Source organism: Brassica rapa, chromosome A10 (assembly GCF_000309985.2).
Source record: "Brassica rapa cultivar Chiifu-401-42 chromosome A10, CAAS_Brap_v3.01, whole genome shotgun sequence".
Taxonomy (NCBI): domain Eukaryota; kingdom Viridiplantae; phylum Streptophyta; class Magnoliopsida; order Brassicales; family Brassicaceae; genus Brassica; species Brassica rapa.
This window is the reverse complement of record NC_024804.2, coordinates 1591759-1608405: the sequence shown is the minus strand read 5'-3', so window position 1 is coordinate 1608405 and position 16647 is coordinate 1591759. Positions and strand designations below refer to the sequence as shown.

The following is a 16647-nucleotide window of genomic DNA, read 5'->3' as shown; positions in this document are numbered from 1 at the left end:
TAATCAGTTTAATCGGTACGGTTCGGTTCGGTTTGAATCGGTTAGATCAGATTATCCTACCGAAAATAGAAAGTTAATCTGCACGAGGTTGATGGCGATGGCGATGGCGAGTTCCTCTGAGGTTCCTCTTTGCCGTACGTGGTCGTTGGAAGCTCAAGCTATGAAGAATCGATTCAATGCTTCGGTTCCGTATATCCATCAATGGCTACGCATCCAAGAGAAAGAGTCTATGGAAGGAATCAATCAGCGTCGCAACACCACCGAAAGTCGCAGTTTAGGTAAGCAGCGAAAGAGAGAGAGAGAGAGAGAGCAATCGTTTTCACCTCGTTCGTCAACACTAGATAGAATCCCATTTGAAATGGAAGTTATCTCTAATTAGATGGTATTTTTCAGTTTTGGATAACAAACCATCTCTTATCACCAGCATATGGTGTTGTTAGTTGTTACTCATCTATACGTACCAAACTCTGCTATTATTAGTATTGACGTTTAGTGTGGACTTTCTCTACATAGCTTAGTGTCCACTTCCCCCCCACTTTTCAGGTTCCCTATCGTGTTGAAATTGCTATGTGTCAGTCACTCACTCTATTAAATAACCTGTTTTTTTTGCAGTCACCGCTCTCTTGGTTACTTAGAAAAGATTAGCTAATTTTGTTGTTGTGTACTTTCTTTTTGGTTTTAGTGTGGCGAGAAAATGGCGTGTGAAGATTTGGTGTTTGCTGTTAACGGAGAGAGATTTGAAGTCTTTTCGGTTCATCCTTCTACTACTTTGCTTGAGTTCTTGCGTTCCAGCACTCCCTTTAAGAGCTCCAAGCTCAGCTGTGGCGAAGGTACACATACATACAGAGTCACACACTTGTCACTTTTCTAATGAATATTTGGTTTCTTTCGTGCTTTTGTTCGGTTTGTATCATGTACTTCTTCTATGTTTGAACCTCAAATTCATATCTAGAAGCTTCTTGTGATAATATATGAGGATTCTTCAGTTGGAGGATTAAAACTTGTGTCTCCACAATAAAAAAGTCATGATTTTAATCTTTGAAATCCGGTGACAATTAGATAAATTGTTATAATCGATGTATCCGTATGCGTTGACGTTTGGTGTTCATGTTCAATTTGAGACTAGGACTGGAACAGGATACATGTTTTTTTTCCTCTGTTTCATGTTGTCTTAGAACGTATTGTTTTTGAGTATGTGTGTGTGTTTCACTTGCTGACTCAGTTGGATTTTTCGTGCAGGGGGTTGTGGTGCTTGCATCGTGATTCTATCAAAATATGATCCAGTGTCAGACAAAGTCGAGGAGTATTCTATAAACTCGTGCTTGACCCTTCTTTGCAGCATAAATGGGTGTTCCATAACCACATCCGACGGACTAGGAAACACCGAAAGAGGCTTCCACCCAATTCACAAAAGATTCGCCGGGTTCCACGCCTCGCAGTGTGGTTTCTGTACCCCGGGGATGTGCATCTCTCTCTACTCCGCTCTTTCAAACGCACATAACTCCAATCCTCCTGACTACCTCACTGCTTCTGCAGCAGAGAAGTCTATTTCCGGAAACCTCTGTCGCTGCACCGGTTATCGTCCCATTGCCGATGCTTGCAAGAGCTTTGCTGTAGATGTGGACATAGAGGATTTGGGATTCAACTCTTTCTGGAGGAAAGGGGAAAGCAGAGAAGAGATGTTGAAGAAACTGCCTCCTTACAATCCTGAGAAGGATCTTGTCTCTTTTCCGGATTTCTTGAAGGCAAAGATAAAGCGTCAACCTAATGTTTTGGATCAGGTGAGGTATCATTGGAGCACTCCTGCTAGCGTCGAGGAGCTTCAGGAAATATTGGCAACAATCAACTCTGGCGGTGATAGAGGTTTGGTGAAATTAGTTGTTGGTAACACGGGAACAGGTTACTACAAGGAAGTGAAGCAATATGGTAGATACATTGATATCAGCCACATTCCAGAGATGTCAATGATCAAGAAAGATGACAGAGGAATTGAGATTGGAGCAGTTGTTACCATCTCTAAAGTTATCGAAGCTTTGATGGAGGAAGATACGTCTGGTTATGTTTTCAAGAAAATTGGTATTCATATGGAGAAGGTGGCCAACCATTTTATCAGAAACTCAGGGAGTATCGGTGGTAATCTGGTGATGGCACAGAGCAAAAACTTTCCTTCTGACATAACCACACTTTTGCTCGCTGCTGATGCGTCTGTGCATATGATGAACGCTGGGAGACACGAGAGGCGTAGGATCGGTGAGTTTCTTGTGTCGCCTCCAATAATAGACACTACAGCTGTTCTTTTAAAGGTTCAAATTCCCACCTGGACGGCTTCTTCTACTACTGGTTTGCTTTTCGAAACCTATCGTGCTGCACCTCGCCCTTTCGGAAGTGCATTGCCTTATATCAACGCTGCTTTCTTAGCGGTAGTCTCTCACGATGCATTATCAAGAGGCGTCGTTGTGGATAAATGCCGCTTGGCGTTTGGTTCTTTTGGTGGGTATCATTCAATCAGGGCGAGGGAGGTTGAGGATTTTCTGACGGGTAAATTACTCAGCCACAGTGTTTTATTTGACGCTGTGAGGTTACTTAAAGGGATCATAGTGCCCAGCATAGATACCTCGTACACTGAGTATAAGAAAAGCTTGGCCGCTGGGTTTCTCTTTGATTTTCTCTATCCTCTGATCGAGAGTGGCTGCTGGGATTCAGAGAGAAAACATGTCGATGGGCACGTCGTTCCAACGTTATCTCTGCCTTCGCTGTCATCTGCGCAGCAGGTGTTTGAAAATAAAGAGTTTCAACCTGTTGGTGAAGCCATTATCAAATATGGAGCTGAAATGCAGGCAGCTGGTTAGTAGTACTATATTGTTGCTTTTATTGTTTTTAATAATATAATTTTTGTATTAATGGTGTTGAAAGACTCAATAACATGAGCTTCTGTCTTTCCAGGTGAAGCTGTTTACGTTGATGATATTCCATCCTTACCCAATTGTCTACATGGAGCATTCATCTATAGCACAAAGGCATTGGCTAGGATAAAGAGAGTTGGTTTCAGAGGAAATGTGACACCGGTCGGAGTTTTGGCAGTTATTACTTTCAAGGATATTCCTCAAGCGGGGCAAAACGTTGGTTACATATCTATGTTCGGCACAGGGCTTCTATTTGCAGATGAAGTTACTATCTGTGCCGGACAAATCATTGCTCTTGTGGTAAGTCCAATTTCTAGCATCATAGACTAAGCTCCAAAACGAATAATAAGAAAAAATAGAATACCCTTATTTGCGTCTGTCTTTCTTGAATTTTAGTACATTTATGGTGACCTCTCAGGTTGCAGACACTCAAAAACATGCAGATTTGGCAGTAAAGCTTGCAGTAGTTGAGTACGATCTAAAGAACATAGAAACACCTGTATTATCCGTGGAGGAGGCAGTCAACAGGTCCAGCCTTTTTGAGGTTCCTTCCCAGTATAAACCTGAACCCGCTGGCGATGTTTCAAAAGGAATGGCTGAAGCTGATCGTAAGATACGCTCAGTAGAGGTATGAAAAATCTCTTTCTCTCGCTTCACTTCGATCTATTCAGATAAATTCTTTGTAGTACATTCTTACAGTCATGAGTGCTGTTTGATTTGGGTATGCAGTTGACGCTCGAGTCACAATACTTCTTCTACATGGAGACACAAACGGCACTTGCCTTGCCAGACGAAGACAAATATTTAGTGGTTTACAGTTCAACTCAAGCAAGCGAGTACACACAAGCAGTGATTGCTACATGTCTTGGCATCCCAGAAAATAACGTGCGAGTCATCACCAGAAGACTTGGAGGTGGCTTCGGTGGAAAAGCTATAAAGTCAATGCCTGTAAGTGTACTATCTTCTTTTCTAGATATAAGTCATTAACAGAATAAGAAGAGACCTGTCCACAGGGCCAGTCCTGGGCAAAACCAGATGAAACATTGACATATGCCCCCAAATTTGTAAAAAAAAAGAGGCTCTCAAATTTGTAAAAAAGAATTTTTTATTCAAATCTTTACTAAGTCAGCTACAGCCCCTAAAATCTCAGGGGCCATGTCCATGTCCATGATAATTTTATATTAATGCTGTTGAGATTTTCTCAGGTTGCGACAGCATGTGCACTCGCTGCACAAAAATTACAGCGCCCTGTAAGGATTTACCTCAACCGGAAGACTGATATGATAATGGTTGGAGGAAGGCATCCCATGAAAATAACTTACAGCGTTGGTTTCACATCTGACGGTAAACTCACAGCACTAGAGACAACTATGTTAATAGACGCAGGAATAGATGTGGATGTAAGTCCAATGCTGCCGAAGAATATAGTGAACTCCCTGAAGAAATACGACTGGGGTGCGTTGTCATTCGACATCAAAGTGTGTAAGACAAACCGTCCGAGCAGAACGTCCTTGAGGGCGCCCGGTGAGGTACAAGGCTCATATATCGCTGAATCCATCGTCGAGAATGTAGCATGTTCCCTGAACATGGACGTTGATGTCGTGAGGAGGATAAACGTTCACACTTACGAAAGCCTCAGCAAGTTTTACACGGAAGCTGCTGGCGAGCCTGATGAGTATACTCTGCCTTTGTTATGGGACAAACTGGAGATATCTTCAGATTTCAAGAGAAGGGCTGTGTCAGTGAAAGAGTTTAACGCTGGTAACGTATGGCGCAAAAGGGGGATTTCTAGAGTACCCATCGTCTATCACGTTAAGAATAGGCCAACTCCGGGGAGAGTGAGCATTTTGTGGGATGGTTCGGTTGTGGTCGAGGTTGCGGGTATCGAGATGGGGCAAGGGTTATGGACGAAGGTGCAACAGATGGTGGCTTATGGTCTTGGTATGATCAAGTGTGAAGGAAGTCAAGATCTTCTCGAGAGAATACGGCTTCTTCAGACTGACACGCTCAGTATGACTCAAACCAGTTACACTGCGGGTAGCACAACATCCGAGAACTGTTGTGAAGCGGTTAGGCTTTGCTGCGCCATCTTGGTGGAGAGGCTGAAAGCTACCATGAATGAGATTCTGGAGAACGCTCGGTCGGTGACATGGGACATGCTCATTCAACAGGTATATAACCTTAACATCATTCTCATCATATCTCAGGTATAAACTAATGTGAAAACTGCAGGCATATGCTCAATCTGTGGACTTATCAGCGCGTACTTTTTATAAGCCAGAGACCTCTTCTGCAGATTATCTAAACTACGGAGTTGGAGCTAGTGAGGTGAATCTTATTATAACCTATCATTTTAGCCGTTCCCTTAAAAGACTAAATCAGTAACATATACTGTGATGTAGGTGGAGGTGGACATAGTGACAGGAAGAACGGAAATTATAAGATCAGATATCATTTACGACTGTGGAAGAAGCCTTAATCCTGCTGTTGATTTGGGACAGGTAATAAGCTTGATGAGTTTGGTTTTGGATTCTTGATAATGTTATATATAAGGTTTGATTGATTCTCTTTGTTCTTTTTTCTCTTGGGAAGATCGAAGGAGCGTTTGTGCAAGGGATCGGTTTTTTCATGAATGAAGAGTATACAACAGATGAGAACGGGCTTGTGATTCAAGAAGGCACATGGGACTACAAAATCCCTACAATAGACACAATCCCAAAACAGTTCAACGTTCAGATTCTCAACAGTGGTCATCACAAGAACCGTGTTCTATCCTCTAAAGGTTTTTAAAAGCTAGAATCAAAATGACATCCACTTGTTTTGTTTTTTTCTCCTCTAAAAGGTTTAGTCTTATGATTTTGTGATGCTGAATCTGTCTTCTTCTACTTCTTTCTGATGCAGCTTCAGGTGAACCTCCGTTGCTTGGGGCTGCTTCTGTGCATTGTGCTACAAGGTCAGCCATAAGAGAAGCACGAAAACAGTACTTTTCGTGGAAGTGCGTTAATGGTGGTGATCGCAGAGACGATTTTGATCTTGGCTTTGAGTTGCCGGTTCCAGCGATTATGCCGGTGGTGAAGCAGCTTTGTGGCCTTGACAGCGTTGAGAAGTACTTAGAATGGAAAACGTATCCTTTAAAATAAAACTTTGATATGTGTGGATTGATTACCGTTTGTACTATTTTATCAAATAAATTTGGCATGCAAGTAACTTTGTGTAATATGAACTCATTACATCGAGTTTTACGGTTTCACTAGATTTCAGTTTTAAGTAACAGAACCGTAACCAAAAAGCTACAACATTTACATGAATATAAATTACATGTAAGTTGCATTAAAATACAACAAAGTTAAATATCACCTCCTAAATATCTCCAAATTGTACGCAGAGAAGTCGGTTCTGATATTATTTGTATTCCGTTTAGATATTATATTTGTAGTAGGGGATAAGTATATTCAACTGCATTTGAATGAATAAGCAATAACTAGTAAGTAAATTGTAAACCACATAATCCCCATGTAGAAACTCGTGTCCCTATTAGAAAGTGTTGTGGTTGTGGTCATTACTCGTTACCGACGTACCGTTCAACCTATGGAAGGAACAAAGTCTAGAAAACAAAATTGTGTACTAGTAGTCATCAGTTTTTTACGGTCGACTAAATAAAATTCAATTATTCTTTTTGCGATACCGAATTAATATAACAGAACTTTAGTGACATGTCGTAATCAGATGTGACCTTCAAATCTCATAGGACAGTCGATTTTTCTGTGGTCCCTTAAAAAGAAACCTTAATAATCAATCTCTAAAGCCATGACAACCGTTAGTTAATTACTTAAATAAAAACGTTAGAATCTTAGTTTGATTATCTGTGGAAGACAAGTATTAAACTGCATTTAGCATTTTGAGTTCTTGTCTCCTTCTAATTGCTTCTCCACACGCTTCTCGATCCTTCAATAATATCATTTTCTTTATTTTTTTCTTGTTTGTTTCGTCTCCTTCCTCGATTCAACGATCCTTAAGAGTTTGCACCCAAAGTTACATAAACACCCCACCGTTACATACGAAGCATGTGACAACATTTCTTCTAAACCTTTCTCCTTTCTCCTTTCTCCTCCTCCTTCTCTGTTTTCATCTCTCTGAATCTCTAAGAGTCATAATGATAAATCCATTACTATCAATCCAGAACTCCCCAACCACGTTCTTGAAACCACCACTCTCGTTCTTTAAAACAAAACTACAACAACTACAAGAGAAGCAGAACAAGAGCAATACTCTGTTCATTGTGGAAACCAAATCAAGAAGAGCCACGACATTCGCATGTCTCTCAATATCCAGAAAAAGAAGAAACTCTGGCGTGTCTGAATCTGAAGAAACGGCGAGGTATGAACAAATGGGTGGTGGAGGAATCTCGGTTCTGTGTGGCTTAGGCTATTGGGTGCAAGGCTCGAGATGTTTCCCGTGGCTTGCACTTAACTTCCACATGGTTAACACCCTCGGACTCCAACCATCCACCCTTCAGCTTGTGCAGTACTCTTGTCTTCTTCCCATGGTGGCTAAACCTCTCTACGGAGTTCTCTCGGATGTTCTTTACATCGGTAGTGGTCGCAGAGTTCCTTACATCTCCATTGGAGGTTAGTTTTTACCAAAATATCAATTTTAGAAACATCTTAAATCTCTGTGTACCAGCAATAATTTGTTAGAGTGAACTTAGTTTATACTAATTAGAAAATTTATTTTTTTCTAGATAAAGATCTAAAAATAAAATCGGGTTTTAGGGGTTATAAATTTATTTGATTCGCATGATAAACAATGTTGATTTTTTATACACTGTTATAAATACGGGTCTAACGGGTTATAAATTTGTTTGATTGGCATAATCAATACAAAAACCTTAAAACAGGTAATACAGTTTCGTTTTTAAATTTTTTTTTCTTTCTTTTGTTGATTCGGGTTAGTTCATAACACAAAGTCTCTCTGTCTTTGTCTGCTCCCTTTCAAAATGGTCTGAATATTTTTATTGTATCAGTGTCGCTGCAGGTACTAGCATGGGGCACAATGGCACTCTTCCAAGGAGCTAGAGAAGTTCTTCCTTCTCTTATAGCATGTGCCCTGCTCAGTAACCTTGGTGCATCCATCACCGAGGTTGCGAAAGATGCTCTAGTCGCTGAATACGGTTTAAGATACCGAATAAACGGTCTTCAGTCCTACGCCCTCATGGCTTCAGCAGCTGGTGGAGTCTTAGGGAACTTGCTTGGAGGATATCTCTTACTCAGAACACCTCCAAAGATCTCCTTCCTTGTTTTCGCCGCGGTCTTGTCTCTTCAGCTCCTTGTCTCTCTATCTTCCAAAGAAGAATCCTTTGGTTTGCCACGGAGGAAAGAGACAAGCTCGGTTGTGATGAGTGTAAAGAAACAGTTGTCTAATCTCATGGAAGCTATCCAGGAGGAGGACATCTCACAGCCTATGATTTGGGCGGTAGTGTCCATCTCAATGGTCCCACTTCTCTCGGGGTCAGTGTTCTGTTACCAAACGCAAGTTCTGAACTTGGACCCTTCGGTTATAGGAATGTCCAAAGTGATTGGACAAGTGATGCTTCTTTGTCTAACCGTGGTCTACGACCGATACTTAAAGACACTCCCCATGAGACCACTCATCCATATAGTCCAGATCCTATACGCGTTATCAATCCTCCTCGATTATGTTTTGGTGAAGCAAATAAATATTGGAGTTGGTATCTCCAATGAGGTCTTTGTGCTATGTTTCTCTAGCTTAGCAGAGATCCTCGCACAGTTCAAGATCCTCCCCTTTGCGGTTCGGTTAGCTAACATGTGTCCCCAAGGCTGTGAGGGATCGCTCACATCGTTTCTCGCTTCATCTCTGTGTCTATCACAGATTGTTAGCGCTTTCTTGGGAGTAGGATTAGCTAATGTGATAGGTATAACGTCTAGTAACTATTCGAACTTGCCTTCAGGGATTATAGTACAGTCTCTAGCGGCTTTGGCACCCTTGTGTTTCATGCACTTTGTCCCAATGTCGGAGCCTGTGGTTGAGAAGGGAGCGAAGAGAGGTTTAAGTACGAGAAGCAGGAGAAGTAGAAGAGTTGGGAAAGTAGTGCGTCAAGAAAGTATAGCTTATAGACGACGAGAGTCGGAAGAAGCACAAAGATAGCGTAAATACACTAGAATAATGTATATGTTGTTTATAATGAGATTTTCATTTTTGCATAAGAAAACACAAATCCATAAAAATAACAAAAGAACACATTATTACATAAACTGATAAGGTAAAAAAAGGAACCTACATTTTATGATAACTTTATTATTCAAATTTATAAGATTACAAAAGCACTACAACGTGACTCTAAACGGCCATAGTGGTGGTTCCAACACCAGCTTTGTGCTCGCCTGCATGAGTGCCTGGCACGTGACCATGACCTTGACCTGTAGCGTAGTCACGATCTCTATATCCAGGACCGTACTTGCTGCTGAATACACCAGCATGGATCAACAAGACGTAAAGCAACTGCGTGAACGTTAGGATTATGATGAAGGCTTCAATAATCCTCAACCTCCACCCTCTCCATCCTCCTATGTTTATTTGCTTGCATGCCAACCTTACTCCCAAAAAAAAAGATAAAAACAATTAAAATGACATTTTATTTTACATAAGCATAAAATATATATTACCCCATGGCAAGAGCGGTGACGGCCCATGCAACTATAGAGGAAGATCCTGCGGCCGCAAGACTATCGTTCCTCCAGAACCTGGTATGGTTAGCTCCAGCCAGCTTCGACGCTATGCCTATAACGGCGGCTAAAATCGAAAACGTCAAGAAGAAGGGTGTTGCTCCATTGCCTCCAAAGCCTAGTTAGTTTTATAACAAAACATAAAGTCAGTAACAATACTAATGATTTCAAGTAAAATGATCATTTTATATATATATATATATAAAAATAGAGAGATTCAGAGAGAAGTTATACTTGGGTGGTTAGTTTGACCGTTGATGTATCTGTTGAGACACCAACTTGCGAAACCAAGCACAATAAGGTACATGATCAGATTCAAGAACAGTAATGGTGCCGCAATGTTTCTTCCCACAGTCGCCATTTTTCTCTTGAGACCTTACTTCTTTGCTACGCTTATCCAACAAAGCTTTACGTATTCGGTGATGGATCAGTTGAGGTGGTATGCGACATAGTTTTATATACACGAAGCTTAGACGGTTTGTTTGCGAGGAACACGTGCCATGCACAGAGGACCTTCAGTGTTAAGCTGGTAACAGGTGGTGGAACACGTGCCGCGAGGTTGGTCCAAAGTGTTGGATATAGCCTGCGCTCGAATCTCCAAGTGATTTCTTTTATATTATCTCCTTATGCTTTTTATCATATTAAATGTGCCGTGTATTGGTAACGATTACTTTGTCAGCAAATTATTTATAGTTATTCCTCCTGGAGTTAATTAACATCCGTTTATATGATAGGTGAGCCATGTATTGGGAGAAATATTTATAACTATTGATTGACTTGTGATCTTCTATCATTTACTGAAAGTTTTGCGGTGTAAACAAGATTGTGAAGTTCAATGTAGGAAACATTACATGCTTAGATACTTTTCCTTTCAAAGGATTGTGTCTGTGTATTACACTATACGAATGGTTTTAGTAGCAGCAAGGAGCAGCCATGATAATATATATTGATACTTCTTGAGAGTTAGTTAGTAGTGTCTTTATGATGTTTTGGATGAAGAAAGTCCTCCGGTTTTCTCAAGATCACGTTGTCTTGCTCGTTCCATTTTTCGCTTTCGCCATTCTTCCAAAGCTATAGAAGAATATTGTGTAACAAACATATCAAAAACCTTCTTCATGTGCAGTTTTGTTTTAGCATGAACAAAGAGATTGTTGCCATTTTGTTTTTTACCTTTCAAGCTTGAAGCATCGTTAAGGGAGCGGAAATCTTTGAGGCGTTTAGAGAGATCAACGGCAGTGTTCTGCTTCACATCCTTCTCCTGCTCTGTCTCTTGTCCAGCAGATGACTCTTGTTCAATTTCTCGGACCTATAATAGATCCAAATGCTAAGAGTAAAGAGAAGCAGAGAGGGCTTAAGAGATGTGTGACACAAATGTAATAGTGTTGTATGAAGGTTACTCTTTTGATAAGCTCTAAAGGTTGCATCTTGAGTCTAATCTCTTCGGCTTCCTTCACATACCGAAGCTGAGCTGCATTTATCAAATGTATGGTGAAAGAATGAAACAAGAAAGCCAAAAAAAAAGGAAGAAACTTTTTTAAGAATATTATTCATAAACAAGATACGCTTAGCTTCTTCTATATGAGGAAAGTAGAATTATCAACAGTCTCCCTCCCAAAGAAGGTAAATTAAAAAAGTGATTTTTTAACAGACATAATGTCAAAATCCAGACAACAGTTCATGGAAGGAACACAACTCTTTTAAGTGTTTTAATTTCAGCTCAACAGGCAAAAAATCTAAGCTTTTCTCCATATCGATTCTTGTAGAAGCCATTAATCTAGAACGAACGAGTCAAAAGTGATATTGAATTCGAGAGATATAGAAGCGTATACACACTAAATCTGAAACTAGACAACAACAAGCCTGTTTTTTTTTTGTCGGTATGAACAGATCCGAGAAAGACCCATCACAAGATGATCGCTAAAGCATCAAACTTTGAATCGAAATTCGATGGTAACAAACCTGAAACGGGTCGGCGAGAGGAGGAAGTGAAAAAGCCCTGAAGGAGGAAGAGGAAGATGAGAAGGTTGACGAGCGTGAGAGCAATTGTGGCGTTCTTGAAAGATAATAATCTCATTCGCCATTGATTATGATTATGATGATGATCCATTCTTCAATTCTCTCTAATTTTGATTTCACGAAACTTCGAATTTTATGAAACAGCTGTTTGACTTTAGATTATGTTTTTTTCCTTATCCTGTTTTTTTTTTTACTTTGGTTGGACTCTTTCAGTTTTTAAATCTGTTTCTTTTTTAGGTAACCATTTAACTATAGTACATGTGCATCATCGCATCGCATTTGAAAATTGTAATTGTTCTGATTAGGTGACATCAATCCAAACATTTCCTATCTTATTTCCCTTAAATTAAATGTCAAATTAGGTGAAGAATTTGTTTTATGTTCAACAATAAGCACACACAAGCTCATAAACCAAACCATATAAAGGAAGTGAGTCTCATTCCTTGGAATCAAGAAGGCCCCAACAAGAAAAATCACAAGAAAACAGAACTCTTTTATCACATTAGATAATGGCTTCAACTATTTACATTACAAGAAAAATAAATAAACAAAAGACCAAGAAAACTACTAATTGAAATACCTTAAAATGAAAACCATGACTAATATCAAATCTTAAGCTCCACCAGCTTTTATCGGATTCACCCGGTATACTTTCTTCAATAAGTATCTGAGTTACTTTCCACAAAATCAAAAAAGAAACACATAACAATGCCAGATTTGTAAGGGAAGCTAAACAGGATAGTTTCATTGTCTTTGTCTCTCCTTCTGTTCTTGATGTCTTGGAGCTGCATTAAAGAATGTTCCAGCCTGGTTATTCTTTATTGGTCGACAAGAGAAATCAATAAACCAGAAACATACCAAGTCCATTAGCTTCAGAGGTTCCCATGATCCGAAGCCTTTTCACCGAAGTGACAAACATTCTAGTAGCAAAAATGACAAAAATGATTTAGATCTTGACAAGGACTAATATATAGTTATATACAAAGCCATTTCTAGATTCTTACCTCCAAGGAACATCGCCCACAAGCATCCAATCTCCATCCTTATCCTCATAAGTCAGTACAAACTCTGATGAACCATCTAAAAGCCTCAAAGGTTTCACCTTTTCCCGAGAAGTAGTAGAACCTGATCATTTCAAAAATACAATAATGTCAGTCAAACTCCAATAAGAATCCATCTCAAGTGTTTTAGCAGTAACTGACCTGACATTCCGAAGAACATCTCCTCCAGCGTCTGAGCCAAGTTTTCATAAGAAGAATGAGCTCTTATATCCACTTTTCTGCCTATACCAACTCCATCCATATTCACTTTCACATACCCTAAACCCTGAACTGAGACATCTTTAGTCTCATCATTCTTCTTCTTCCCCTCTTCTTCTTCTTCTTCTTCTTTGGCCGCCTTCATAGGAGCTTGGTTGTTCACCTTGTTCATCCTGTGTGACCCAATCGGTGGCCATCCCACTATCTGACTGCTACAACAAATCCATGTAATGCATCAAAACAAACATCTCTTACTATGACCAAATCATTAAAAGCTAATCACTTTTGCAACATTTCGAGTTATATATAACGAAGTCTGATTATAACAGAAGCTTACACAGATTATGTTTCGAGATAGTAACATGTTCAAATCATGCAACACAGAAATAAACCAAAAGTTATGAGCTTTATTAATTAAAAGACGGAACCTTGAGCGAGGAGGAGAAGCTCCTTGTCCTTGGTGAGAGGAAGACTGATCAGCAGCTCGTTTAGACCCAACAGAAGGAAAGTCCTTAGCCGTTAGAATCCTCCCACGCTCTCTCCACGCGCCACCGCCGATGCTGAGCCCTAATCCCAGCTCCAGCTCACTCTCAGCCGGAAGAAGGTTACTCTTCCCCGTCTCAAACTCTGACCCACCACCACGCATGTTGTCGACTAATAATCCAAAGAGAGGGTCTTTTCAATGAACCGTTCAAGAGAAAGAGGCACAGAGATGAAAGGGTTTCTTTCTTCAAGCGTATTTGAGAGAGACGAGAGATGATGAAAGCAGAGTAAAGGAGAGAGTGATGAGAATTGGGACCCATATGTCTTGTAATGGCCATACCACAATGCCAAAGTCTTCTCTTTTTGTTTTTTTGATATTTAAAATTTCTGAAAAGTTTAGTTTCCGACATCATCAAACCTGTCGTGCTCTCGTTGCGTTATAGTTGGGTTCAAGCAACTAGAGAAAGACAGTCCCAAGAAACTTGTTTTACAGTTGTTTGTGTGTGTGCATGACATATTTGTTTATAATATCAGCTAAGGTTTTGCTTTTTGTTACATCATTTTTCTTCTTTTCCTTCTCCCACTTGTATATATGTCTTGTACTAGAATATTGTAATGCTTTCGGAATTCGGATGAGAAGTCATTGTTTTATTACATCATGTTTTAGTAAAGGCTACTTATCAAGAATCTAAAGATGCTTATGGATTATAATATCTGCTTTGGATGATGAGACAGTTCATTTCATAGCGCCCCAAAAGTCTCAATTTTTAAAGAGTTTACACAGACAAAATTGTATTTCAGTTAACAATAAATAAATTATATATTTAACGTAGTAAAGGGAAAAACATAGTTTTAAGTTTATTTTTTCCTTGAGAACATGATTCTTGTCGAGCAATATAAAAAGGAAATTGATGGGAACACTATGCATTAGTATAAAACGTGGTGATGAGATATTCATCATCATGATGTTTGATGATCCATTGAGAAACTTTTGCAGGCGCAAATTGTTTTTGGGAAAATTACACCTTTAATCAGAATTATTACCAATGGAGGACACTAATCTCATGCTCTAATGGAAACTAAAATCACTACTGAGATTGGCCTGTTGACTTGTGTTTAATTCTTTTCTATAGAAACAAATGAGACACCATCGTCTAAAACACAAATACTCTCACACATTCTTCTACTTTATCACGATTAATTAATGTTATGTTGAATGATTTATCAACAATAGCAATAAAATTAAATAAATCGTTTTCATCACCAATAGTCACCCCCCCCCCCCCCCCCCCCCCCTCCAAAAAGTAAAATAATATAATGGGAGACCAAAAAATATTTGAATATGTAAATATCACAAAGAGCTCAAATCATCAGCAGAGTACGTGCGATGCACGCGGCCATCCCCGCCTTTCCTCGACTCATCATGATCCACCGAGCCGCCACCACCACCACCGCATGCAAAACTGCATTCCACGCCGCAAATCTTACTAAAACACGAGAAAAGACCATTACCTCCCTCTGTATGCCTACGACTATGCTTCTTCACCGCTGGAGTTTTCCTTCTTGAACTTCTTCCCCCAGCTGGGACGATTGTCGAGCCGTCGTATTCAGTGCTGCTTACTTGGCTTGATCCTATATCATACAATGGTGGCAGCTCCGTACGCCACCTCTCGAGTTTCGAACGTAGTCCTTCGACGCTAGTTTCGTCGATGCTCCACTCGCTGAGTATAGAGCTTTCCGTGTCGTTAGCGTGAGACCTATTTTTAGCTAGTTGCTCAGCGATTTCTGATGGTGATGGACCTAACTCCGAATCGGTTAAGATTCTCCTCCCAGCTAAGTTCGATGTCCTCATCGGTGTAGACATGTAGTTTGGTCTCATTGGAGTCGATTTAAGCACGTTGGAACGCATCGGAGTCTGCATGGGAGTCATGTGGGAACGCATAGGAGTCTGCATGGGCGTCATGTTGGAACGCATAGGAGTCTGCATGGGCGTCATGTTGGAGCGCAACGGAGTCTGCATGGGTGTCATGTTGGAACGCAACGGAGTCTGCATGGAAGTCATGTTGGGATGCATGGGAGACATGGCGATAATTTTAGATCTCATCGGTGTTGACCTAACTTCGTTACGTCGCATAGGAGAAGATGCGACGATGTTAGATCTCAACGGCGTTCCATGTCTTGACAAGTACGGTGAAGCTCGAGCCTTAATCGGTCTATGTTTCTCGTTCATTGTAACTCTTCTAGGTGTTTTACGTGACGAATGATGGTATGACACGTCATGACTCTCCCTTGGTGCTGGATCTGGTTTGTATATTTGCCTCATGATTTTAGTAGGTCCATTCTCTTTTATCTCCGTGGCATCAGTATCCGTAGTGGTTGGTTCAGTTTCAAATTCTTCACTGCTTACTAATGCGCTTATCGGCTGTTTAGCTAGCCGACTACGTTCAACTCTGCTTAGAAGATCAGAGACAACCATTGAGCTTGTATCACTCTTTGTACGACGGAGCTCTGGTCTTGAGACAACAGATTGAAACTGTCTCGAAGACGGAGATTGTGGATTCTTGGAGCTTCCTTTGTTACTGTTCAAATGCAAATGCTGTAGATGACGATCCTCTTCACCGAGAAGATCTCTGTACCCCACAGCAGAGGAATCCATATGCGTGTAAAGCGGCATGCTTCTCATGGAACCATCAAGCACTCCAACACCAATGTTTAATATCCCCTGAGGACGTCCCGAGGCACGACGAACCTGAAGCGCAACGAATCTCATTCCCTGAGGTGGTGTGCGATGGTACTCGTTGTTGCTGGTTCTGTACCCTGGACGACGACTAGGTGGGATGAGGTTGCTGATGAGGACACGGACCGTGCCTACGTGAACGTCTCGGAACCAATGCAATGCGTAGATTTCGATGACTACGGCGGAAGTGTCGGCGTAGAGAAACTCTTCGTCGACTCTGAATACGAATTTGTCGTTCCATGTTGGGTTTGTTCCGGCGTTGTAGTCAACGCGTGTGGTGAGTTTACGTTCGGAGTGAACCCATGCGACCGCGTATGTCTTCATTTTTCGGGAGACAGGAGCCAAGTCCTGAGCTGAGATTATGTTCAGCTCTAGCAGTTGGAATGATGGGAACATCATCGACATTGTGACCAACAGATGAATGTTCACACTATAATCCTTTTTGATGGATTTTTATACGCTTTAAAATCTTTTGAGGGGAGAAGATACGAAGAAGAGAAAGATTA

General features: G+C 40.6%; 6 protein-coding genes across 12 annotated transcripts; 2 read left to right on the top strand and 4 right to left on the bottom strand.

Annotated features, from left to right (window-relative positions):
• The first annotated feature begins 77 nt into the window (after positions 1-77).
• LOC103844240 (aldehyde oxidase 4) lies at positions 78-6163 on the top strand. 2 transcript variants are annotated; one of them, XM_009121030.3, is made up of 11 exons: positions 78-278; positions 683-830; positions 1240-2844; positions 2944-3203; positions 3322-3531; positions 3633-3851; positions 4109-5074; positions 5136-5231; positions 5306-5404; positions 5496-5685; positions 5805-6043. In XM_009121030.3, the coding sequence occupies exons 2-11, from the start codon at positions 695-697 to the stop codon at positions 6041-6043; spliced, it is 4020 nt and encodes a 1339-aa protein (XP_009119278.1). In that variant the 5' UTR covers positions 78-278; positions 683-694. The 2 variants fall into 2 exon arrangements, with proteins under 2 accessions (XP_009119278.1, XP_033138279.1); XM_033282388.1 differs by lacking the exon at positions 78-278 and having other exon boundaries at positions 695-830; positions 5805-6163.
• A 322-nt stretch (positions 6164-6485) lies between these two features.
• Positions 6486-9211, top strand: LOC103844242 (probable folate-biopterin transporter 8, chloroplastic). Of its 2 annotated transcripts, none has more exons than XM_009121031.3 (2): positions 6486-7531; positions 7927-9211. In XM_009121031.3, exons 1-2 carry the CDS (start codon positions 7057-7059, stop codon positions 9066-9068), a joined length of 1617 nt encoding a protein of 538 aa, XP_009119279.1. In that variant the 5' UTR covers positions 6486-7056; the 3' UTR covers positions 9069-9211. The 2 variants fall into 2 exon arrangements, with proteins under 2 accessions (XP_009119279.1, XP_018510721.1); XM_018655205.2 differs by having other exon boundaries at positions 7038-7531; positions 7938-9211.
• Positions 9143-10085, bottom strand: LOC103844243 (membrane protein PM19L). Its single transcript, XM_009121032.3, has 3 exons — positions 9881-10085; positions 9587-9764; positions 9143-9513 (listed from the first exon to the last, which is right to left on the bottom strand). The coding sequence occupies exons 1-3, from the start codon at positions 10005-10007 to the stop codon at positions 9261-9263; spliced, it is 558 nt and encodes a 185-aa protein (XP_009119280.1). The 5' UTR covers positions 10008-10085; the 3' UTR covers positions 9143-9260.
• A 329-nt stretch (positions 10086-10414) lies between these two features.
• Positions 10415-11968, bottom strand: LOC103844244. Its single transcript, XM_009121033.3, has 4 exons — positions 11606-11968; positions 11044-11114; positions 10817-10952; positions 10415-10717 (listed from the first exon to the last, which is right to left on the bottom strand). Exons 1-4 carry the CDS (start codon positions 11751-11753, stop codon positions 10626-10628), a joined length of 447 nt encoding a protein of 148 aa, XP_009119281.1. The 5' UTR covers positions 11754-11968; the 3' UTR covers positions 10415-10625.
• Positions 11969-12135: 167 nt separating this feature from the next.
• Positions 12136-13800, bottom strand: LOC103844245 (auxin-responsive protein IAA12). Of its 5 annotated transcripts, XM_033282458.1 has the most exons (6): positions 13459-13800; positions 13350-13428; positions 12865-13130; positions 12667-12787; positions 12521-12582; positions 12136-12450 (listed from the first exon to the last, which is right to left on the bottom strand). In XM_033282458.1, the coding sequence occupies exons 1-6, from the start codon at positions 13565-13567 to the stop codon at positions 12407-12409; spliced, it is 681 nt and encodes a 226-aa protein (XP_033138349.1). In that variant the 5' UTR covers positions 13568-13800; the 3' UTR covers positions 12136-12406. The 5 variants fall into 5 exon arrangements, with proteins under 5 accessions (XP_033138349.1, XP_009119283.1, XP_009119284.1 ...); XM_009121035.3 differs by having other exon boundaries at positions 12865-13133; positions 13350-13800; XM_009121036.3 differs by having other exon boundaries at positions 12136-12447; positions 12865-13133; positions 13350-13800.
• On the bottom strand, positions 13733-16597 carry LOC103844449. The gene has a single exon (XM_033282411.1). The coding sequence runs from the start codon at positions 16544-16546 to the stop codon at positions 14756-14758; it is 1791 nt and encodes a 596-aa protein (XP_033138302.1). The 5' UTR covers positions 16547-16597; the 3' UTR covers positions 13733-14755.
• Between the last annotated feature and the right edge of the window lie 50 nt (positions 16598-16647).

Coding starts and splice junctions, on each gene's coding strand:
- LOC103844240 (XM_033282388.1), top strand. CDS start 695: ATGGCGTGTGAAGATTTGGTGTTTGCTGTTAACGGAGAGAGATTTGAA. Junction 3,532..3,632: donor GTAAGATACGCTCAGTAGAG/GTATGAAAAATC, acceptor TTGGGTATGCAG/TTGACGCTCGAGTCACAATA. Junction 5,686..5,804: donor CCGTGTTCTATCCTCTAAAG/GTTTTTAAAAGC, acceptor TTTCTGATGCAG/CTTCAGGTGAACCTCCGTTG.
- LOC103844242 (XM_009121031.3), top strand. CDS start 7,057: ATGATAAATCCATTACTATCAATCCAGAACTCCCCAACCACGTTCTTG. Junction 7,532..7,926: donor TCCTTACATCTCCATTGGAG/GTTAGTTTTTAC, acceptor TTATTGTATCAG/TGTCGCTGCAGGTACTAGCA.
- LOC103844243 (XM_009121032.3), bottom strand. CDS start 10,007: ATGGCGACTGTGGGAAGAAACATTGCGGCACCATTACTGTTCTTGAAT. Junction 9,765..9,880: donor CGGTCAAACTAACCACCCAA/GTATAACTTCTC, acceptor AAAACTAACTAG/GCTTTGGAGGCAATGGAGCA. Junction 9,514..9,586: donor GTCACCGCTCTTGCCATGGG/GTAATATATATT, acceptor TTTGGGAGTAAG/GTTGGCATGCAAGCAAATAA.
- LOC103844244 (XM_009121033.3), bottom strand. CDS start 11,753: ATGGATCATCATCATAATCATAATCAATGGCGAATGAGATTATTATCT. Junction 10,953..11,043: donor CTTTAGAGCTTATCAAAAGA/GTAACCTTCATA, acceptor GATCTATTATAG/GTCCGAGAAATTGAACAAGA. Junction 10,718..10,816: donor CGATGCTTCAAGCTTGAAAG/GTAAAAAACAAA, acceptor ATTCTTCTATAG/CTTTGGAAGAATGGCGAAAG.
- LOC103844245 (XM_009121035.3), bottom strand. CDS start 13,567: ATGCGTGGTGGTGGGTCAGAGTTTGAGACGGGGAAGAGTAACCTTCTT. Junction 12,583..12,666: donor GTGGGCGATGTTCCTTGGAG/GTAAGAATCTAG, acceptor TTTTGCTACTAG/AATGTTTGTCACTTCGGTGA. Junction 12,451..12,520: donor CTCTGAAGCTAATGGACTTG/GTATGTTTCTGG, acceptor CATTCTTTAATG/CAGCTCCAAGACATCAAGAA.
- LOC103844449 (XM_033282411.1), bottom strand. CDS start 16,546: ATGTCGATGATGTTCCCATCATTCCAACTGCTAGAGCTGAACATAATC.